Below are 16,663 nucleotides of genomic sequence, written 5' to 3' on the forward strand. Positions count from 1 at the left end.
TGAGCGCGCGCACACGATTTTAGTTGCATTTTGACATTAATTCTTAGCCGGTGCATGAAAAAGCGCAACACTCCAGGATAGACTCCTCAAGGGGGAACGCAACTTCGCAGTTCGGACGAAAATTCAAAATTCAATTGCCAGAGTTTTCTGTTTTTCCTTTTTCTTTTTTGATTGAGGCAATCAATTGTATCAGAAGTTTAATAAAATTAATTTAATAAAATCAATTATTTAAAATTAATATTACATTCTTTAATAAAAATTAAGATAAATATAATTACCTTACCTAAAGTTTTTAAAAATTATAAATACCCATCTGAAATAAAAATCCACTAAACGATAATATAAAAAAAATTACTACTTTATTCTTATTAATTTTTTTCCCAAAAAGGACATTTAAGAAAATGTAAAAGAGAGAGAGAGAGAGAGAGAATGAGTAAAGTAATCCATAAAACACATTAGTCCATAAAGATATTCTTTTAAAAAATAAAAAATAAAAGAATATAGAAAATATAATTTTATACTTCAAAAATACATTTTGATCGATTCGCTACAAATATTGAATGAAAACATAACGAAAACTAACATAATTAACTAACTATTAAACAAATGTTGAAATTATTAAAATATTTATAATTTTTCAAACAATAATAAAAAATATATAATCATGTCAAACCTTAGAAAAGTGGCTATAAGATACATTGAATTCTACTTTCAGAAATTCAAATACTTTCATCCAAGCTTTGTTTCAAGAAAACTACAGAGATAAGTATTTGATCTCTCAATTTTGACCTTTGAAACACAATCAGTATCCATTTCCAGCAATTACGTCCAACGATTTGCTCTTCAAAATCAAACCCAACCCACGTACATTTAGAACGTAAGAAACTCTTATTCAAATCAAATTTGACTGAATCGAAAAAATACACTTATCATAGGATATATACACTAACGCCATAACCCGTGTATGTGATTGGTTCAACTATGACGACAATTTCCTCAGCAGACCACTATTTTCTCCCAGATATCGACATGTCAAAGTACTCTGATGACAAATGAAGACAAGATGGAAAATAAAACGAATTCATGAACTAATTCCATGCAATCAAGACATACAATACTTGTAACTACAGGGAAGCAGTGATGTGAACAAGGTGGGATTATGAACAAAAATTGTTGCTGGGAGAAAGTACCATCGCCAAAGAAAAATCAAAAGATATAATTTCAACCTCCAATAATGAATACAGAAACGAAAGGGACAACCTCATCCGTTAAAATCAGGAACAACCAAAGCATGAACGTACTGAGAAAAGGCTTGATGGTGTAGGTTCGGGAATGGGATCAGGCTCACGGTTCTTACGCGGAAGATGTTTGAGGAATGCCTTCACAGCTCCCGTCACCCCATCTTCATTTTCCATTGCCTTTGCAAGTTCAACTGCACGTTCCTTGACCTGTACAAAATCAATCTAGTTTATCCTCCTCTGCTTTATGAGACAATTTTTGTTTCCTATTAGCCGACTTTGGGTTTTCCCCGCTCTTCTCCATTGTGATAAATGCCAAACGATCCACAGATGAAAAGCGAGGAGAAACCTCTCAACAAGAATAAAATATGTGCAATTAAGAAGATCCAAGTGTAGTTAATGGCTTTTGACTTTGTCTGAGACACGGAGATCGGATGTGCTATCCACTATACCATAGTAAAGCAAAAAGGAAGTTTAAAACAACGTACCTTGGGGTCTAGCATAAATTTAATTGCATCAACCAGCTTTTGAAGTGAAAATTCATCAACTGGAATTGGTGGAGGGCCTACACCTCTGGCATGGACTCTGTCTCCCCAGAAAGGTTGGTCACCAAAGAAAGGGATGATAGTTGTTGGGCACTGCATTGCCAAAAATAAATAAGGAAATCCGTTAAGTTGTCAAGAACTAAGCCACATGAGCAGAAAGTGAAAGAACAGCACTTCATGTAAGTCATTACCGCAGCTTTAAGACCAGCAGCTGTTGTTCCTGCGCCCCCATGATGCACCTAAGAAAAATTGAAAAATAATACAAAATCACCTGACAGTAGTAGGAGTTTCAAAGCAGCACCTGAAGATAAAACAACTAACCACAGCAGCACATTGCAAGAAAAGCCAGTCGTGAGGACAGTTATCCAGCAGATACACAAAGTCCTTTTCTTCTGCCACTGAGAACAATAATCAGTTTGGGGATGAGTTAGGAGATGCATGGCAAAAATCATATGTATTTAGTGGATAAGATCAAAGAATGAACAGAAAACTCACATTCACCAAGGCCACCCCAGCCTTTGTTAATAATGCCTCTTTGTTTAGTTATTTCTAAAGCCTCAACGATTATTTGTGTCATTTTTTCTGGTTCTTGAACAGGCTGAGATGACAAAGAAAAAGGTTAAAGTTGGAGGTGATAATTATTTTCAAGAAAAAAACATAGATTAAGACATAGAAGCTGAGAAGTATGGAAACATCTTTGTCCAAATATTGTGTATGGAAATTAAAGGACCAAAATATAAACGAACAGGAGCTATCTCTCTTTTTCACTCATTCTTGGTCTTTATATTTAGTAATTGGGAGGTTCAGTGGAGGGCTAGTGATAGGATATCAGGAAGCTTGATACTCACAAGACTGCCAAACCCGATATATATAGGCTTTGGACCAGCTTTAAGCCAGTTTAAAAGCGACTCGGGAGGCTCATAATTTGTTGCAAGATCAAGGAAGCAAAATCCAACGACATCAACCTTTGGTCCCCAATCTGCAATTTACAAAGCTCAATTAGCAACTGCCAACATAGACATGCAATGGACGTGTAGTTGCTATGGATTAAACAGAAACTACAAGCCATACCAGAAGTTTCAAAAAGAAAAGACTGTTATTTGCATCATGTTTAAAGATGGTATATGGGTGATGCTTAAAAAAGGTGATAATTTGTCAAGCATAAGATGCTTCTAAGAAAATGAGCACCTTGTGGTTTAGGAACAAGGTGAGGACTCCAGATGTAACCATGTGGAATATCCGATTCGGATCCTTGTGATCCACTCAAGTACGTGACTGGCCGTAGCTTCAGCTTTTTTTTCCTAACATCATTGATCATATCTCTTATTCCTAGCCAAATCAAGGAGTCGACAATCTGATACGATAACTGCAAAATTCATTCGAGAAAAAGGCATTACATAAACATAATGGTATTAACTATTTGAACAATTAACCAAAATGCAAGAATACAAGGATTCATCAAACACACCCTATATCCAGCTGATTGCTTAACTCGGGATAAAGGATGGGGGAATTCACTGGTTGGCCTGGTAGAAGAGAATTAACAAAAAGTAGAGATTTGTTATAATTTTCAACCAAACTTTGTTTCTATGACAAACCAAAAGGAATAAATAAATCTCTACATAGGCCAAAAGATCCAGAAGACTTACGTCCAAGGCATTGTGAAAAATATATGAATAGGTATTTTCAATGCCTCTGCAACATGTGTATGACCTGTAGTGGTCTCAAGGTTAGGAGATGAAACAATTTTTCATAAGTCATGTATAAAATTAAGGATAAATGACTTTGCATGAAACCTTAAATAACTCGCAGAATATCAAGAATACTAGCTGGACCTCCCATAGCTTGATGTGCATCTTCATACAAACGCTCACATGAATATACACACGTTTACAGAATACAAATATATGCAAGTATTGTTATGTTAAATTGAAACTTTATGCACACAAAATATGTAAAATACTAAAGGTAGGAGCCTCATTGGGGGTACTGAAATGAATTATCCTGATTACTCAAAGAGAATAAAGGAAAAGGAAGAGAATTTGATAAATTTTCAGCCGAGGAAGAGAGGAGAAGAGCAGCCCAAAATCAAGAAATTGCTTTTTGGAATTATTAATGTATTTCTTATCCAAAACCTTTGCCGAATTTCAGTCACTACCCAGTTGTGCCAATCAAGTCTGGCAGGCCAATTTCCTCTGCTCTGCAAAGTTTCTAAATCTTTTCATCTCAATTTCAGGATGCTCCAATTATTGTTGTCTCATACCCTAACAAATGTTCGAGCAACTTCTTGTCAAAAAAGTGTGGGACAACAGTACTAATCGAGTATGTGGCACCACTACAAGTACAAGAGGAGAGAAATATCTCCTAGACAAGCCCTCCTCAGGCAGAGCAGATGGCAGATAAAAAAGGACACCCCTCCCCCACCCCCACCCCCACCCCCAACAGACAAAATAAATAGATAAAGGAGAAGAAGAAGTCGACAAGATCAAGCAGTGTGCAACTGTACATGAAACAGGTAAGTTGATCAGCCAAAAGAAAAGGAAAGAAAGAAAAACCCACAAACAAAAACAGAAACAAAATACTCGCCACCCTTATGGCCTCTTTCCAGCTTTAATGTCTACTTTGGCTCTATTACCGCCAGCAAGTTCAATTATGGGCCAAAATTAATTAGTTGTGCTCAATACATTTTAGTTAAGAAATTCCCTGTAATCCCAATTCAACAACTTGGAGCAACCTGTCCATCATGTTGAACATTTCATGGAGATAATCAATCATATAAATAATCAATTGGTAAAAATGAAGAAATGCAGACATTGAAACAGGGAAAATGAAAGAAGATATACAAGTGACATAGGCTAACCATATGCTGGAGGATTTGCGATTATTGCATCGGCTTTGAAAGGAATCCCTGAATCAATGTCAGGCTCTTTGCATGCTGGAAGTAGAGAATAAATTATTTCCTTCATTTGATTTCTTTGTACAGGTATTTCTGAAGGCCCTGAAGGCAAGAAGCCTTTATTCTTAACCATGTCTGCAGAACAAAAAGTACTACATCATGAGTTCATTGCTTTAATCATGCACACATAGACACTCGCCACTAATCAAACATCGTGACTTGGCAACTATATCAAAAAATTTGTCAAGCCAAAACTCTATATAGATTCCTGTTTGGCCAGCATGGTGATGATCTCAACTGTTAAACTGAGTGCCCAGTGTAACAACAGTGCTCCCGCAACATGTTGACAATATATGGGATAAATCAAGATCATGAAACCCACTGGATTAAAGTCAAGCATTAGAAACATACATCCTGCAAGAACTTTAGGATCACCACCAAGGGGATAGAATTCCAACCCAGATGTCAAGACAAACTCTTTGAAATTGGAATGGGTAGCCAATCTAACACGATGTCCATAATCCTGCACCCAAGCATCCTCATCAACAACTTTATAAAGAACCCAATAAGGAATTTCATCCAAAAAAATATACGCAAGTACTATTAGGAAAAATAATCTTCTTCCAACAAGAACAAATTAAGCAACCTTTGCACCTTCACTTTACCAAATAACCCGAAGTCATTTTGAAGTAATATGAGTCAACTTGCACCTACAACATCTATGCCATATTGATTCATATACCTGTAGTCGTTTCCCAATCGCAACAAATGGCTGTACATCTCCACGAGTGCCAACAATAAGCATAACAATTTGCAATGGAGGAACATACTGAAGTTCTGTTTCATCAAGGGGCTCTTCATCCACCTCTTTATATACACTTTCAGTACCAACTCCAAGTGTATGAGGTTCAACATCTCCTGGAATTTCAAATTCTACACTTCCATCATCTTTGACAGTAGCTATTCTGTTCAACAATTTGAGCTGCAGTGTTTTAAATATTTAACGGCAATCACAGGCGTGTACTATGTTAAACAATTTGAGACACAGTGTTTGGACTATTAAAACTGAAATCACAGCCATAAACCATAATCAAATAAATGTCATGTCCAAAATCAGTCTGCAATAGCGCATTCCACTAAAATAGAAAAGATTCATGAATAAGCAAATAGTACACATGATGGATTATGCTTAATGCTTATACTATGAAGGGGTGATTAGCCAAAACATTGTTAGTATAGAAAGAAATAGAGAAGGGGAGTCATGTCATGGGGGTTGCACATCAAAGAGAAGGCAATTCACTCGTGCAAGCCTTGGCCATACTCGTGTGAAAATAAAACCACAAAACAACCCAAACACCCACTTCCATGTTACTTAACATAGTATAACAGCAGCTTTCAAGACAAATACGGGAACTGAAAAGCAAGTAGCCAAGTATTTATTTGTATATCAACAGTTACGTGGACAACCATTTGATAATCTTTTCCATTATCCCAAAAGGTACAACTATCTAAGGTTTGCCTTGTTTGGAAACTGACAGCCTGTATTTGGTTAGGCTTCAAAAATATTCAATTTGAGCATCATCTGATGTCAGTAACCAACCCTCTTGGACACCAGCTAGTCCCAATATTAGATCTAATGAGTACATGAATATTTCTATTACACAAGTCGTACCGCATCCAATCGGCAAGCCGCATCAGACATGAAACACTCTCTGTTTAATCAAACAGCAGAAACTTCTCAATAATTTTTCGAGTGCCATTTAGTTATACAAAGACATAATCCAAGAATGATGCACAATGACAACATTAAAAGAGACTGCAATAGCCTAAAGGGGATGTTTACCTTCTGCTGTACAGAAATTCGGTCATCAAAAATCTGAGCAGCCTCTTCGGGAAGTAAATTATTGTGTCTTTGCCTCTCAGTCTTCGATCTGTCTAACACCAAAGGAGGCTCTAACTTCTCAGAACTCAAAATTTTTGGAGGCATCGTATTTACTCTAGAAACAGTCGCCCCTACACTCCCTGCAAACATTAATTACAATCTAACCATCAGTAAATTCATCTAACCTAACCAAAACCAAACTTAAAAGTATCCAACAAACATAACCCCAAACTATCAAAATTCCCAAGCAAAAACCACTTTCATTCACTTAACCCTCGAATTAAAAGTCATACTTCACCTAAAGAGCTGCTGCCGCCATTAGACAGCGCCGCAGCCGCGGTACTATCAACTGAAGCAACAGTGACCCCCGGAGAATCTTTCTCGAACTTGACTGAAACTTCACCGGAACTAGAAGAAGAGCTAGCTTCTCCAGCCTGTCCCATCGGCACCACCACCGCCTCCGGCGGACTCCGCCTTTGATCCAGATCTACGGCACCTTCCATAAACAGCCACGTATGATTTATGTATGTATAGAAGCACACATAGTGAGTGGGGGAGTGTGTGTATTCGTGAAAAGTATACAGAGAAAGAGAAGAGAAGGGCGGCCACGTCCAGAAGTGGGAAACTCTGCTGGAAACTTTGCTTTGAGCAGAAAGAAAGACAGCACAGCAGTTTTGAACTGGAGACACCAGAAACTGTGACTGGATTCCTTGTCGGAGGTTTGAGGAAGTTCCACGCGACGTCCAGCGCGTGAGTGGAAGGTTCTAACATCGTTTTTGCAATTTTACGCAGTCGAAGTCCGACTTCTGAACCTTTCTCTTAATTTACATTTTAGTAAATAACACTTTTCCCCTAATAAGTGCTGGGACCTTTTCATAAATAAATAAATGTCAAATACCTTTATTGGTCCTTCATTTTTATTTTTTATTTCACTTTAGTCCTTCATCTCTTAAATATATTATAATAGTCTTATCTTTTAAAAACATTCACTATAATTCCTAATCGTTATGTTTTAACTGAATCTAATTAAATTGGATGAAATATTCTTCTACCAGAAGGTAAAATTGAAAAAACTCATATATTATAATAATTTATCAATCACTAAACATATCATGTACCCCAATAAAAAGAAAATCAATTAAATATAATAAAAAAATATATATATTGATTGAGATTCATGCAAATTCTTTCTGTTATATATTTTACATTTTAATACCTAGACGTAAACTATATCTGTTGCATTTAACTTTCTTTTTGAATAAGTGGTAGCGGTTTTTATTAAAATTTGTATTTTTTTAATTGATAAATTATTAGAGTAGATGAGTTTTTTTTTCCTTATTATTGGAATATTTCGTCCAATTTAATTAACGATCATGGACCATAGTGAAATTTATGTGAAAGATGAGGGACTAATATAATATATTTAAAAAATGAGATGACTAAAGTTAGATGAAAAGTAAAAATGAAAGACTAATGAAGAGATTTTACCATAAATAAATACAGACTACTATAAATAAACATTATGAACACAATAAATTGTATTAAAGTAGCATAATTCATATCATTTAATATTTCAACGTAAAGTCATAATGGTAACTTGTTAATATACAAAAATATCTTTATGTAATATTTATTTATTCAAAAAATTAGACAAGGGTTTGATATAATTTAGGATTCGACACACAAAAGATATTTTCCCATAATAATTTTGGAATAGCTTATTTACATAAATTTATATGAAATTTGGCTTTCTTTCAATTTAACACATCTAATTTTTTACATGTTGGGATTGAAGAGAAAACAAAATTTTCTGTCAACCTCAATAGATTGGAGAGAAATCAAAATTAAGTGATGATTGAATATTTGGACTTTTGTAGTTAGTGAACGGGGCAAAATAATAACGATATAATTTATCATTTTTTTTTCAAAAATCAAAAGGAAGAAAAATAATATTGGCCTAAAGAGAATAATTGTGGTAGGGAAGGAAAGTTCTGCTTTACACAGAGAATAAATATATTGGTAAATTATAATAGATTCTCCTATAATTTGCGTTAATAACAAATATCCCTTGTTATATATATAAATATTTTTTTAAAATTATAAATATCCCCTACAATAAATTATCATAAAAGATATTTATAATTTTAAAGTATATTTATAATTTTTTTAAATAATAAAAAAATATTTATAATTATAATAAATTTTAAAGTAACTCATTACAATTTATCCTTAACATGTTCATAGTGTTCGGATTCATTTTCGAAGTATTTTATGGAGATAAAGAGAGAAAAACAAAGATAAATAAGTATATGTTAAAAATAATATGTAGTTTGAATTTATTTTTAAAAATAATTTAAAATAAATATTATATGTTTAATATTGTATTTTGAGAGACAAAAATCAAATCAAATCTTTTTTATATATATTTATATATATATATGTATGTATGTATGTATATATATATGTATTTATAGCAAAACAGTTAAAAATACACAGATACAGCATTTTTATATGATGGCAAATATCGGACATATTTTGACTCATCGCGAAGATAATAACTTAAAAATGAAAACAAAGATAGTGATTAATTTGGCGTTTGTTATACCAACATATATTCTTCCATGGGGCCCGATCCTTGGTATTTCTTTCTCTTGCAAGATGACAACATCAGGTGGGCCAGCACAGCAGGCTTCCATGAATTTTCAATCTCATGAAAATTGGACGACTGCTCTCCCTGTCCGCAAACCCACTAGTATTCTCAAACACATAGCCCCACAAGAAAACATTCTTCATGCTTTACAGAATTATGCAATTACAATGGCGAGGGTGGGGAACTCCGGATCCGGACTAAAATTTCCCTAGAGCTAGAACTTGAGCCTGGAAAAGTCGATGCCCACGACGGAATAGGTGACAAAAAAATGAAACCAATAGGTGACAAACTACAAAGTCATGCTTCATGTTTAGATCTTGATATTAAAGTAATCTGGATCAAAATGGTGCAGCCTCACGTATCCATCTTCGCCTCCACTTGAGAAACTATAAATATAAGATGGGAGAAAAATCGTCAGACTTAAACATGCCACACCCTTGCCAGAGGAGTTGTATACACAGGTGATCATTAGAAGTCGGGACACGGAATAAAGTAATCATGCATGTTGCAACCAGTTAATAATATAATTCATACGGAAGTTTAACATTAATTGCTTGTGGAAATAACCACCCAAAAGTAGTAGCTACTACTACTACTAGGACGACTTGTCATGCGGAACCCACGTCACACTTTATTAAGGGAAAAAATGCTGCTTGAGGATGATATTCTTCCTAGTTCCGCTTAAGAAAGGCCCAGTGTCATAGACCTGCTTAGCTTAAGGAGAATAGCACATACAACACCATAAAACCAGGAATACCATTAACCCATTGACAATCACATTCAGTGACAAGCAAAAAAAAACCTTTCATCTTGAACCACATATCCCCAAGATACACTTCACATGTAACTCTGCAGCAGAGGTACTTTACATAAAGTTAAATTGTCCTCATGGTGGACCAAGAATCTGAGAAGTGTGAGTACAATACTACAGAGAGCGAGAGTTCAGATAAAATCGGCAGTTTCTTAACTATTATGTACTAATTTAAAGAACCTCGTGGCTTAAAAATTCTTACCTCCTAAAGATCTTTATACAGCAACTGAAACTTTGGTATTCGCTCAGGAGGCAGTGGACAACTTACAATGAGCTTGCCCTTCATTGCCCCTCTATATATTGCCTGCAACCAGATAGAGCAAGCATTATACACTCAGGCACTTTAGGGTCCTTCCCACGGACTGAATAAGGGTACAAAAACAAGAATAAATGAGCTCCTAAAACTTCACCGAGATATTAGTAAAGTAGTCTGGAAGAAGAAATACAAAAGTACAGTTCCATGTGGCAGAAAAAACCCATTGATCATATTTGTTTTGGGGCTCCCCATGCTGAACTTTTGAGTTAAGTTGGTCATGAACACACAAACAAAGATCACCTTATATAGCAAGGCTGCTGAAGCTCGAGTTTATCACGAGTGACTAGGATGACATTGCATCTTTAAGATCAGCTCCCATCAAAGAAATTGGAAAATTATACACCTTCTGGGGGTTTTAGCAAGAAAATACTCAATCGATCGCCTAATATTTGAAGTTAAGTGCTGCTGCTAGCTGAGTCCTAAATTAATAGTTATCATTGAGAAATAAACATCCTGGCTTTCTAGTACCAAAACCTTTAAGTTCAAAATTTTTGGGTTCGGAAAGAAGAAAAACAAAGTAGGCGATCGGAAAACCTGAATGCCAAATCGTAGTTAGTATTCTTATACATATGAAGGAGGAAACACAAGTCATGAACATGTTTTATACAATACGGAACATTCATTTAGAGTTCAAGTACCCAGCAGATGAATACCTCCACAACATCAATGAAGTCTTGTTTTCTCATATATGTTCCGACCCACTTAGTATGGTCTGCGCTTCTGCACGAGGCAAGAGACAAAAATGGGTAAGCCACAAATAGGAAAGGTTAACTAGTTGCTATCCCTACCGTGAGCACGCCATCGACGTCGAATCATCTCCAAATTTTTATACATAAAACACTGGTATCTTAGGAATAGACAGTTCTGATTCCACTTGACTAATTTTATGTTAAAATAAGTAACAAGAATGAGAACAGAAACATGGACTGCTAAGAAAGAGAAATTCCAGCATCTCTCTTGTTCTTGCCAGAGTGAAAGAAATACAAGAAGAATGAAATGTTGACTGTTGAAATACACAATATTAACAAAAGAAATCTAACACTTTGCTGAGAAGTATAACTGAAAAACAAGAAGTTCAAGAGATTCGAGACCACGGATACATGTAATCCCTTCAATTAGAGTACTTTTGAAGGGAACTTCAGCACAATCAAGGAGTTAACATCCCTCGATGGCGGATGCAACATGGACATTGTTTCCTTTTCGGGAGCACATTCAACCATCTCCCTACTAAATTTGCGGTGTGTCTGAACTTTGAGTTCTAGTGAAGAAAACACTAAGAACAACATATTAATCCATTTTTGTTCAATGCGAAAGACAAAAGAAGCTTGTCGGAGTACAACCACATAGTATACAGTAATATAGATATGTAAATAGTTGTACTTTGTTGTTGTGCTTAGTCTCAACCCCATAAAAGAATTTTAACAACGTATTTACTATCTAATGGCTCTTCCTTTCCTTCATTTTTCTCTGTTAATTTCTAATCCGTTCCTTTGTTGTTGCTACCCCCAAGACATGTATGCTAAAATCGGCACCGAACAAAAAATTCAAACAATATATCATATTTTAGCATATGAAATACAAGGTTCAGCTGCCTCGACTTTCTGTTTCTTCCAAAAATAATTGGAAGAAAGCGTATTATATGCTCATAGCAAAAGAGAAAGCATCATAACGTAATACTATCACAATAACAAAGTTCACTGATCAATACTAAGAAAGCATCCAAATTAAGACGAAAACTGAACAGAATCGAGCATAATACCCGGAATCCATCTTCATGTGATGAGCATTAAAGAAGAAAACCGTAGACGGAATAAATGTTATGTCGAAATACTTGACATAAACTTGAATCTCCTCCGAATCCACATCCACCAACGCCACCGTCGCGAATCTCGACACGTCTCTCGCCGATTTGTACAGCTGCCGATCAATAAACAACCAAGTCAAAAACCAAATTAATCCCACCAAAACTTGTGAAAAATCGACTCAATCCTTCTCTTTTCCAATAAAGCGAAAAACTAAAAAAAGAGAAAGCGGGAGACAACGATGTCGTCGAGCTGGAGGCAGACGGCGTCGGAGGAGCGGCCGAAGCGGAGGACGAGGACTTTGTCGAGGGTGTCCCTGATGAGAGAATCCACCTCTCGCTTCTCCCTGAGCGTTGGCAGCAAATATTCCATCCTATCTTTGTTGGGGGGATTTTCACTTTGCACCTTCAAATTCAACCCTTTAAAAAGGGAAAAAAAGACATTCACCAATTTGCAGTAGCAATAATTAGCATACTTTTTGTTATGTTTTAAACATCTATGCTAATATAAAAAAGTGATAATTATATTTACATTTCATGATTGTGCTTTATTTATAAAATCATCCCTGAATTTTTAAAAATTATACGTGCACCACCAGAAACTTCAATATCATCAACATAAACTATTCATACTTTTTTTAAAATACACCAGCAACATTACGCAAATTGTCCTACCTTTTGAGTCATCAGGAGTTATTTTTGTAATTACACAAAAATTAGAAATAATTTGTATAAATAAATTATAGATGAAGGGGTATAAATATAATTAACTAAATAGAAAACAAAGCAATCTCTCGACCACAACTGGCACTTTGTTACATTGTAGCATTAAATTTAAAATACAAATTTTACCCTTAAATTATGTACCAATATAGTTATTTACATATTTCAAATAATCTAAATCATTTTTTAACCATTAGTATACTATCATATTTGTCATCTACTCTCGCTCATACTAATGATGAGTGCTCTTCAACTATATATAGTATAGATATTTATTTTTTTTTTTAGAATCTGTGATATATCTATCTAAATATATACGTGCAAGCATTTTTTGCTACGGTGGCTAGTGTATTTATGTACACATTTTGGTACAACAATCTTATATTATTGGTGTATATCAAAATATTTCGATGCTTAAAGGCTTTTCACACTCACACATGGCGATTAATGATACCACTGCACTAATTTAATAAAGTCAAAAAATACCCTTCAACCAATATAATAACTAATTTATTTAACTTTTCAAATTTTTCATTAATTATTTTCTTTTCATTTCCTTTTATTTTTAATGTAATGTATAGATTTATATATATATTTTATTTTTAATATTGTTTATAATATATTCTAAAATATAAAAATTTATTTATTATATGCACAAAAAAACGACTAGTATATATATATATTGAGGGAGGGCACTCCTCCAACTAAAACACTTTAAATTAAAGAATTGGTATAGGTGCCAGATATAATAAGAATTCATATATTTTTGGATTTCGTATTGTATTTATTTTTAAAACAATAGTAGATAGAAGGAGTGCATGTAAGAATGGTATTAAAAACCAAGGAATATAGGTCAATCAGCCATACACATCAGAAAAAAAAAAAAAAGAAAAAGCACATGCTTGCGGAGGAAGACCTCTTGGGAATATATATTCTTGTCTTTTCACATTGGAAAAAAAAAAAAAAAAAAAAAAAAAATTTGTATATTCTTGTCTTTTCACATTGGAAAAAAAAAAAAAAAAAGAAGCAAAATTTGCTGCTATGACAGAAAGGAAGTTGAAGAATCACTGATGATGTTGAAATTAAAGGAAAGGAATGAATAGAGAGTAAAAGAGGGATAAGTAGTAGTCATTTGATATGATACAAGTCCAGAGATAGACACAAATCAACAAAGATTTCAGATTTCTAGAGCTACAACACTGAAACTAAGCAGGTGTTAAATCATTATTGTTTCCACTTCCTGTGAAGGAAAGGCCACCTGCATCAAATTCTGGAGAAATATGTCCTGCATATCTCTCTCTAGCCAGACTCCGAAACTGGTTTCTTGGCCTCATGCCAAACTTCTCTTCTTGAAGAGGTAATCTGCAGAGCATTGGAACACCATTAGAAAATATGAAATGGCTCGGTCAACAAGTATTATCTAATTTTATGGTAAGAAACTAATAGGAACGACTACCAGATTCTTCCAGCTATAGCCTATTGCTGATCTTCGTCTGACTGAGCACGTGTCAGTCTCCGGCGCCTCCTTGGGTTTGGAGGAACATCATCGCCAAGATCGCTTAGTATGTTCAGGTCTGGTTCATCATCCTCTTCCTCCTCCTCCTCCTCTTCATCCTCATCGTTCTGGAGACCCAGTAAGTTTTCACCCCACAGATACCGGCGTCTGGAGAAGGTCCCATTAGCTCGACGATGCCTTGGCAACACTCTAGACCTGCCTCCTCTTAGTTCGCCTCCTGGGTCCATCGAGCCGATCATCTGAAACAAGAAGAAGGTGCTTAGCCAGCGGCCACCTTCACCACCACCACCTCCTCCCCCCCTATCTCGTTCAACTGACAGCCTATCTCCATTCTCGATCACATAGTCGCCAAGTACAACTGCACCCGGCATGGCCGAGTGAATGGCACTGACAATATCATTGTACTCTCTCTGGTCCTCAAGGCGACGCCACGCTCTTTGTCTTGATGGGTCGATGTCACCTGGGCGCACAGTCGGGTGAACTCTTCTAGCATGCCTACGCAACTCCCTGTAGTTGCCGTAGAATGAACATGAATCACGGGAGCAGCTTCGGGACTTCAGGTTGAGGTACTTTCTGGCCTCTTCCACAACTTTCCAGCCCAAAACACTCCCACGGCATAAAGGGCATCTCAGATTCGACCCATCTTCCGACTTCTCCATATTAGTTTCTCCAAAATCAAGCAACGTCATTTCTTGTTCCTCGATAACAAAGTTTGCATCTTGCGTGCTGCTTCCTCCAGATCCTCCTGGCACGCCAACATTTACTGCAGAGTTACTTCCAATCAGAGTGTGATCTATATGACTCCCAGCAACATCAACCGAAGTGTCAATAGAATCATGATTGCTTCCTGGTGTCAGACTGGGTGCAGACAAGCTGTCTGCATTTTCTTCTTTGAGTTTTTTAAATCGATCCAAGCAATTTGAATGCCTGTAACTAGTATCACATATGTATGAGCGGCAGCCCTTGTCGTGGGAACTGCAAATGAGAAGAACAGCATTGTGTGGGTGGTCCATGCATATGGGACATGAAGCTTCATCCCATTCCTTGTATAGAGCAGACACATCTGAATCATTTGATAAGCTTCTTTTCCTACTAGCCATCTATTTGCACTGTGATATATTACTAACATCGAATTCATTAGCATCCCAGTTTAAGTTACAATGCAATGCAAGAAAATAAACTAATTGAACCCTAATCTAGATAGTGGCAGCAGAAATGACAATAGCATTAACATTTCACAGCACAAAGCTAAGACTAAGAGTGTGTTTGGTTGGGGTAAAAAATGGAGGAATAAGAGAAGTGGAAGTAAAAATGGATGTATAAGAGATAATCTTGTGTTTGGTTTGGAGGAAGAGATAGAGGTGAACTAAAACTTGATGTATATGAAACTCTTCCTGAGTCCAATTTTGTTTCCCTTCAAAATTGGGCGGAAAAGTGGAAGTATAAGGTCAAAAAGATAAAAAAGTACAGTTTTTACTTTTATTTACTCTATTACCCATATATATCTATATATATATAATTTCTCTCCAATTTTTTTCTCATTCTCGCTGATAATACAGTACATAATTGCCAAAGAAAAATAACAGAACCGCTGAAAAACTACTGCATCGAAGTCAACAATCTTGTTAGTAATTTTTATTTATTTAAACTAAATAGTTTAGAATAAATAAACAATACTTATTTCGATGAATATTTTACTAATAAAAGATATTCTTATTCTTATTTTTTATTAATAAGATTTTTAAATTTTTGATACACTAAAATTATATTAGTATAATATTAATTTAATTTATTTTCTGATACAAAGTGAAGAGAAGGGTAATTCAGTAAAATTATAAGAGTTACTATTTTTTCTGAATCTGTTTTCCTAGTACCAAACAAGGGAAAGTATTTGAGATTTACTGCCCTTCCAATCATACCAAACTTAAAGGAAAATTGTTATTCTTTCTCCCCCTCCCCCTTTCACTTCCCCTCCCCCTTCCACTTTCCTTTTCTTCTCACTTGAACCAAACTAACCCTAAAGGAACTCTTGCTCGGAGTGAGAAATAAGAAGCCAAACATCCGCCTAAATTCTGCACTTTCAGACCCTGTAATGAAATACAACATCAAGCCCCCCTCTCAAGGAAACCTACAAACCACCAAACCTCGCCAAGTTGACCCCTTCTAATATCGCAATAAAGACTCTTAGACTTAAGCAACTGCAGATCAAGCAAACCTAAAATTGCTGAATTCCACCATCTTCTCAACCCAATCATAAACAAAGCATCTATCAAGAAATAAAATAA

General features: G+C 35.5%; 3 protein-coding genes across 8 annotated transcripts in view; all 3 read right to left on the bottom strand.

Moving 5' to 3' along the window:
- On the bottom strand, nucleotides 1,023-7,376 carry LOC105163501 (sterol 3-beta-glucosyltransferase UGT80A2-like). Of its 3 annotated transcripts, XM_011081866.2 has the most exons (14): nucleotides 6,860-7,376; nucleotides 6,523-6,701; nucleotides 5,422-5,661; nucleotides 5,091-5,202; nucleotides 4,644-4,814; nucleotides 3,433-3,496; nucleotides 3,252-3,309; nucleotides 2,972-3,149; nucleotides 2,632-2,762; nucleotides 2,279-2,381; nucleotides 2,105-2,181; nucleotides 1,975-2,022; nucleotides 1,727-1,876; nucleotides 1,023-1,448 (listed from the first exon to the last, which is right to left on the bottom strand). In XM_011081866.2, the coding sequence occupies exons 1-14, from the start codon at nucleotides 7,062-7,064 to the stop codon at nucleotides 1,275-1,277; spliced, it is 1,890 nt and encodes a 629-aa protein (XP_011080168.1). In that variant the 5' UTR covers nucleotides 7,065-7,376; the 3' UTR covers nucleotides 1,023-1,274. The 3 variants fall into 3 exon arrangements, with proteins under 3 accessions (XP_011080168.1, XP_011080169.1, XP_020550282.1); XM_011081867.2 differs by lacking the exon at nucleotides 6,860-7,376 and having other exon boundaries at nucleotides 5,422-5,644; nucleotides 6,523-6,693; XM_020694623.1 differs by lacking the exon at nucleotides 6,860-7,376 and having other exon boundaries at nucleotides 5,422-5,597; nucleotides 6,523-6,660.
- Nucleotides 9,081-12,604, bottom strand: LOC105163502 (thioredoxin-like protein 4B). Its single transcript, XM_011081868.2, has 5 exons — nucleotides 12,381-12,604; nucleotides 12,098-12,255; nucleotides 10,992-11,058; nucleotides 10,225-10,326; nucleotides 9,081-9,597 (listed from the first exon to the last, which is right to left on the bottom strand). The coding sequence occupies exons 1-4, from the start codon at nucleotides 12,510-12,512 to the stop codon at nucleotides 10,228-10,230; spliced, it is 456 nt and encodes a 151-aa protein (XP_011080170.1). The 5' UTR covers nucleotides 12,513-12,604; the 3' UTR covers nucleotides 9,081-9,597; nucleotides 10,225-10,227.
- Nucleotides 13,919-16,663, bottom strand: part of LOC105163503 — a 4,878-nt gene continuing 2,133 nt past the window's right edge. For 2 of the 4 annotated variants that reach the window (XM_011081870.2, XM_011081869.2), the window contains exons 3-4: nucleotides 14,319-15,500; nucleotides 13,919-14,224 (exon numbers count right to left, since the gene is read on the bottom strand). In XM_011081870.2, the coding sequence (XP_011080172.1) occupies nucleotides 14,339-15,478 (1,140 nt within the window). In that variant the 5' untranslated portion in view covers nucleotides 15,479-15,500 and the 3' untranslated portion in view covers nucleotides 13,919-14,224; nucleotides 14,319-14,338. The remainder of the gene's footprint in view (nucleotides 14,225-14,318; nucleotides 15,501-16,663) is intronic. The other 2 variants (XM_020694570.1, XM_011081871.2) reach the window with 2 other exon arrangements.

The sequence above is a fragment of the Sesamum indicum genome, linkage group LG6 (assembly GCF_000512975.1).
Source record: "Sesamum indicum cultivar Zhongzhi No. 13 linkage group LG6, S_indicum_v1.0, whole genome shotgun sequence".
NCBI lineage: Eukaryota > Viridiplantae > Streptophyta > Magnoliopsida > Lamiales > Pedaliaceae > Sesamum > Sesamum indicum.